This window comes from Magallana gigas, chromosome 1 (genome assembly GCF_963853765.1).
Source record: "Magallana gigas chromosome 1, xbMagGiga1.1, whole genome shotgun sequence".
Lineage (NCBI taxonomy): Eukaryota > Metazoa > Mollusca > Bivalvia > Ostreida > Ostreidae > Magallana > Magallana gigas.
This window is the reverse complement of record NC_088853.1, coordinates 55,002,158-55,008,573: the sequence shown is the minus strand read 5'-3', so window position 1 is coordinate 55,008,573 and position 6,416 is coordinate 55,002,158. Positions and strand designations below refer to the sequence as shown.

General features: G+C 33.5%; 1 protein-coding gene across 1 annotated transcript; it reads right to left on the bottom strand.

The window, feature by feature from the left end:
• Positions 1 to 454: 454 nt before the first annotated feature.
• LOC117685132 (uncharacterized) lies at positions 455 to 4,977 on the bottom strand. Its single transcript, XM_066086818.1, has 9 exons — positions 4,517 to 4,977; positions 3,976 to 4,077; positions 3,402 to 3,545; positions 2,987 to 3,068; positions 2,597 to 2,763; positions 2,034 to 2,098; positions 1,720 to 1,811; positions 1,227 to 1,336; positions 455 to 589 (listed from the first exon to the last, which is right to left on the bottom strand). The coding sequence occupies exons 1-9, from the start codon at positions 4,673 to 4,675 to the stop codon at positions 455 to 457; spliced, it is 1,056 nt and encodes a 351-aa protein (XP_065942890.1). The 5' UTR covers positions 4,676 to 4,977.
• Positions 4,978 to 6,416: the final 1,439 nt, after the last annotated feature.

The following is a 6,416-nucleotide window of genomic DNA, read 5'->3' as shown; positions in this document are numbered from 1 at the left end:
TTTGTGTTCATTTACGGCATTTCTGGCGCTGAGGAACCCTTGCCATCGATATCTCCATGCGAATCTATGGCATGTGGGTAAAAAATTGCATATTCTTCGTAGTTTCGACAACGAATGACGATTTAAGAGAACAAAAGTCGGGTTGTGTTTCTCATCAGCGCAGATGTTATAAATGTGTTGTTGTATGAGGAAAATGCAAATTATGCCTCATCTAGAACCACAACATTAACCAATCAATGCTGCATTCATATTTTTCCTGGCCATTTGTCGATGTCTAGTCTTGAGTCACCTCTATGAACTCGCCAACCCATTTTTTCGGAGATCATTCAAAGGAAAACTGTCTCCGGCGAGAGGAATGGCATCAACAAAATCCAAATCCTAGTCATTGACCGAATTTTGTGTCGAAAAAATGAGGGCTGTCACTCAGCGAACTTGTTGCTGCAAGTTTAAACTTTCAGTTGTTGCCTGAATCCTGATGAGTCTGACCCATGACAACCGTCATCCTGTTTTTACAGGCCGCGCAAGAGCGCGGGCTGTCTTGATACGGGTTTTGAGTTTGTGCATGCGTTTCTGCGGGACTGTTTTCATTCTATATTTAGAGGTCGCGTCATCAAGCTAACACTGTGTGATCAATATTAACCTGATGTACACATTGCCTTTCTTTTAAAATAAATATGATTTTTTTTTCTTCATGAAAATCATTTATGTTTTATTCGGTTATTTTTTCTTAATCTTAGACCAAGGATTTATGTCTCTGCTTAAAGCTGAGCTGACCTAATTTGCAGTGGAATGGCATGCCACGATAAAAATGTAAACAAGTGGCGTTCCGAGACTCCTCTGAATTTATCGATTTTTCAAGGTTAAACATCAAACACTTTTACGATAAACAGTAGAAAATTTTATTACACCAATGATTTATTATGCTACTCTATGAAAGTAAATATAAACTGGGTTGAAACCGGTTTTGGGTTGTTTTCTCTGCAGAAAACAAAGTCATGCTTTTTCATTTGAAAGTAAAAATCATTGCAACCAAGTTCATGCTCAAATAATAAGGTAGCCTTTGATTTTTTTAGACCAATTATTATTAAACTATAGAATATAACTGGTAGGTTTTTCATAAAAATAGAAATTAACACTCAATTTTATAAACAATGACCAATGTAGGGAGTAATAATCTGCCTTATAGCAATGATGGGGTGCTTGAAAAGTATTTTAAAACAACTTGCCTCTTTCTTCCTCTCGTATGTGGCCTGCCTCTGCTTACGTATTGTTTCTTTATTTCTTGATTTCCTGTTAGCAGCTTCTTTTTTTGATGTAAAGTATCGTTTTACAGCAGCTATGGAAAAACAAGAAAAAAGACATACAAATATTGAAATAACCAGCCATCATTAATATATAAAGTCAGATAATTTAAAAGCAATGAATATTTATTCTACAGCACAATAACAAGAAGCATTAATATGTAACTATAGGGGATAACTATTGTACATATGCCATATGCTGTTGTGCATTATGAAAAGCTTGACAATCAGTTTTGACCCCAGAATAGAAAACTAAAACAAAACATAAATAGTTAACATACTTTTTAAATTATCATGTATTACATGTATTTTGTCCACAATGTTCACTTCATAGTCTGAATGAAACACCCCAAAATGCATTTACTTTGTACATTTACATCTAGCAATGAATTATTTTATAATAATAAAGAAAACTTACTATCCAAAACTTCATTTGTGACATCAGGAGCAACCCCCTTCACACTTCTTTTTATATAATCTGTGAATTCAGAGTTGACTTCATCATAAAATCTGAAATAAAATATAAATTTTATAAAATCATTTAAGCAGTATATATATGTACTTTCCTTGACTTCTTATGTTTTCCTACAAGTTTTTAAATACCAAGTTTTATTATTGTCCATCAATTTGAGATAACAATCAAATAAAGAGTATACTAAATAATGTAACGTACATACAATTATCCCCAAAATATATCTATTTAAATGGGAAAAAGTTGACGAGTTGACAAACCTTTTTTTATAATCCCCTTTCAGCTCTATCTCCTCTCCATTTGTAAAATATTCTATCACAGCATTCTTGAGATAAAAATAAAGAATAAAAACTTAAACATCATGAATGATCATGAATGGGTACTAGCATTTTTTATGTTAGACCATTAAAAATGTTATTTAATGTAGTTCTTACTAAAAGAATGGTAATTCAACTGCTCTAACAATTTTGATGCTGACCAGTCTGCAGACCCAACAACAGAAACCTTGGCCATTGACTTCTATGATATTGCTTATTAATCAATATTTGTCTAGTTGTTAATCAAAATGGAGAAACAGCTGAGCGACATGAATGACTTGCTTGATAGTTGACTGTGGTTCAGGTAACATATGATTTTTGGACCTTCAGACACTATTATTGGCCTCGGGCAATAAATATTGTCTCCAGGTGCAACAAATCATGTTGCCATTATACCCAGTCATATTCAATAACTGTGTATTATGCTGTCTGCAATTAATATTTTAAAAAATTGTTTAAAATTATAGATGCTTAAAGCTCTTGCAAAATAAAAGGCAGATACCAACCCTTATTCGATTTGGAACTGATACTGGTTCCTTAACTTCATCTCTTTTGTTATCAATGTCTGTTCGAAGTCCCTTTAACTCCTTCGTCAAAACTCCTAAATGACTAAGAATTTCTCTTTGGTTTTGCAGTATTTCTTTAATATGCCCATGTAGACCTTGGTTTTTTCCTTTGAAGAAAATGGAATAATGTGAATATAACCATAATCAAATTGTTTAAAATGTAATAGAGTAAATAAATAATGTACCATGACAGCCATGAAATCAGTCTGGCAATTATCATTAAGCATTACTCATTTGGTCAAAATTATCTACCTTTTATCATAAAAAAACTGTTAGGTTAAATTATGACCTAAATTGATTTCATCTCAATCTTACTTCTGTCACACATACCACTAGATTTTGAGCTATTCAAAGATGAAAGTCTTTCAGATTGTCCAGACTGGGTCTTTGATTTCTTTGATTTTGCAGTTTTCTGAAAGAAAGAATGAATTACATTAAATAATATCATAAACAGTTAACAATAAAAAAGAAGTTGTATAAATGAGTATTTTATTGTTAATCGGGCCCCACCGTCACCAAAATTTTCAAATCACTCAACTCAGTCCTCAACTCAAATCCTTAATAGAAAAGTGCATAAATTTGAGGTTAATATTCATACTTGAGGCTGAGTATTGACTTGAGGAAAGTTGGTGAGGCTGGGGCCAGGACAAACTACCAAAGTTGTCTATGCTTTGTGACTGTACGTAAACTATATGTAATATAATATAATTTCATCATCAAAATCAGTAAATGAATACAATCTCACCTCTTTTTGCATATTAGTTGCAGCAGATAAGTATGTTTCATCTTCTGATTCTGTGTCTTCTTGAGCACATGCAATTGCAGGTCTTCTTGTTTCTTGCCTTTGTTTCCTAGGTGACCGCCTCAAAGGAGTGCTTGTTGTAATTTCCTAAACAGACATCAAGTACTATGTATTAATATTTTTTATATCAAAAATGGAAAGGCTCCCTAATTCACTTGTCTTTCACGGACCTTTTTTAAGGCTTATAGTTGAAATAATTGGACTTTCATATAAATTTAAAACTTAAAAAGTTTTTAAGAGTCCAAGACACCCTGCAACATTTACTTTTTAACCAATTGTGAAACTGTCTATATTGCAAAACTTGGATGTCTATCTCCGTAGTGAAACAGATAAAGCTCAAGTCTACTGAACCACAGGTCCCTAGTTAAAATACAGCAAGGACTTTTGTTTACATGAATAACAATATCTTTTTTATGCTATAATTCTATATAACTATAAAGAAATACAGACGTTTTCGCCTAGTACACATGCAGATACTTTTTCCTTGAAGATCAATGAAATTAAATTTAGTATTTACCTTTGTGGTATCATCAGTTTCTGAATTTGGCATGAGAACACTTCTCTGCGTTGCTTTTTGTGATTTCTTTCTGGGTGACCGCCTTAAGCTTGCAGAGGGTTTCTGAAATTCAGAAGAATATTTTGTTAATCTCATATAATATTTCTTCTGTCACTGAAAGGGGGTGAAATAAAATAAACTTTAATAGTTACAAAATAAATATGGGCCTTCAAGGGATAATAGGTCCAAGGATTCGGTTGTACAATCATGTAAATAAACAATATGCACATTAAACACATATACAATAGGGAAGAGTTTTATAACTGAATTTAGCGAAAGGAGACAGACATGCAATGAAAAAAATATTTTTTAACGAAAAAAGGGAGCACAGTCCTGTCCACGGGCATTGGAGAGAAACTGAATATTTATATATGAAAATTGAAAACCTTTGAACGGTTTCAAAGACCAGTGATTGAAATGCCGAAGTGAATTCAGTACATGCAGCGGCATTTGCAGCCTATGTATAGAATGTTTTTGTACATCGAAATTTAAAGAACCCTACCTTTGTCAAGATAGACTCGGAGTCTGAATCGGAAGTTATCGAACGAAAGGCGTCCCTTTTTCCTGTTTCCAGGCTTTCGTCCGTCTCTGTTTCCATTGTCTCGTCGATTTGTAGATGAAGTCTTTCATCGTCCGTCGCACTAAAATCTAACTCCGACATAATTTCATCTGTCGAAGTCTTGGGGAAATTTTCAAACTTTATGAGAAATGGCTTGTGCGCTCTTTGCTCTGATTGGTTCGCAGCATCAATGTCATCATCTTGCCATATTTGGATGTACCAAGGTAAGCGAACATCGAATAATTCGGATTTTATTTACCACTATGATATTGATATTTAGCTACAAGTTCGAATATAAGTTAATTTGTTGGTTATTTAAATAAAATAGATTTTAAAAATGTTAAATACGCCGATAAAACCAAATCAAAGTAAATTCATTTAAAATTATTATGACCGCACATCCAATTCCCTGTATCAACTATCCTACCAGCATACCACACTATTCTGCACGCAAATATTGGCGCCTTTCAAGAGTCTGCGAGAGACAAAGGAATTTCAAAGACAGATAGAAGTTATTGCCCAACGCTTGGATCCCTTTTATTTGTTAATTGTAAGTAGCGATTTTATAAGGATTTACTATATTTCGTTTAATTCATTTTTTAACGAGGTGCAATAATGAGAATTTATGATAGAAAAATGTCGTCGGAGCAAGTTGGCCGGTTGGCAGAATGATAGTTTATTTTACCATATTTCTAATCGAATTGTTTTCTTTTATCATATAAACAAAAAAAAAGAATCATAATGCACAAGAAAATTCAGTAGTTATTCGTAGTTCGTTAAAACTTCACCCCCCCCCCCCCCCCCTCAACTCGAGAAGACCCATCGACACCCCCCTCCCCCCCAGCTTGGAAAATCCGAAAAATGAAACTTACCACTCGATAAATTGCCCTAAAATAAAATATTAGTATTAGATGAAAATCGGAACAAGCCAGAAATAATAGGTTTAGAACCCCCCCCCCCCCCAAAAAAAAGTACCCCCCCCCCCCACCCCCGGCCTCCTTTGGTAAACAAAACTCTTTGGGGAAAATATTTCTGTTTCCGCGCAATTCAACTCTTATTACAGATAAAGCAAATTTTGGCTGTCAAGAAAAGAAATATTTTCACATGAATTAATATTGATTTGATATAAGAACTTAAGTATAATAGTTTAAGAATGGGGGGGGGGGGGGGGGGTGCACTTGTTGCATTCCCTCTGCGCCCATGTGTAAATAAACTAAATTTCTCCTGTACAATTGAGTACAACAAATTTATTATATTAGATTGTAAAATTAAACTAGAAACAATTGATTCGGGATCGAAAATCAACTGACCGGAATACGATTTAAGAGTGCGTGTCATCATGCATGCATATATATATATATATATGATAATGCAAATAAAGAGATGTATTCCTTATCACCCTGTAGGTACATGTAAGTATCTTTACATTTCTTTGTCTACATGTAAAACAAAAACCGAAATTACTCAACAGAAAAAAAGGAATGGCTTAAACAACAAATGTTGACTTTTTAAAGTGTACGTTAATTAGCTACACGAGTTCATGTTAATATATCTGTACATTTTAAACTAAACAGGTTGAATTTTGGTTTGAGAATTTTGAAATATAAACATTTTTCTCATCAAATACTGTTTTAAAGTAATATAAGAGACTAGGATCCTGTATTAGAAATGCAAACAAACCCCTGACACAAAGGATTCCTTTCACCAATCAATTTTATGATAAGGATTAACATTTTATCAATTAACAATTCTCTATCTCCTTGTCAGTTCACATGTGTATATAGACACATGCTGATTTCTTAAAAGAAGTAAACACTGTAAGTCAATGTGGTCACAGTATGGA

Bases quoted from the DNA above. Each gene is read 5' to 3' on its own strand.
- LOC117685132 (XM_066086818.1), bottom strand. From the start codon at position 4,675: ATGTCGGAGTTAGATTTTAGTGCGACGGACGATGAAAGACTTCATCTA. The intron at 3,546-3,975 runs GTAAATACTAAA...ATGTCTGTTTAG, and splicing joins AAACTGATGATACCACAAAG to GAAATTACAACAAGCACTCC. The intron at 1,812-2,033 runs GTTTGTCAACTC...ATTTTATTTCAG, and splicing joins AAAGGGGATTATAAAAAAAG to ATTTTATGATGAAGTCAACT.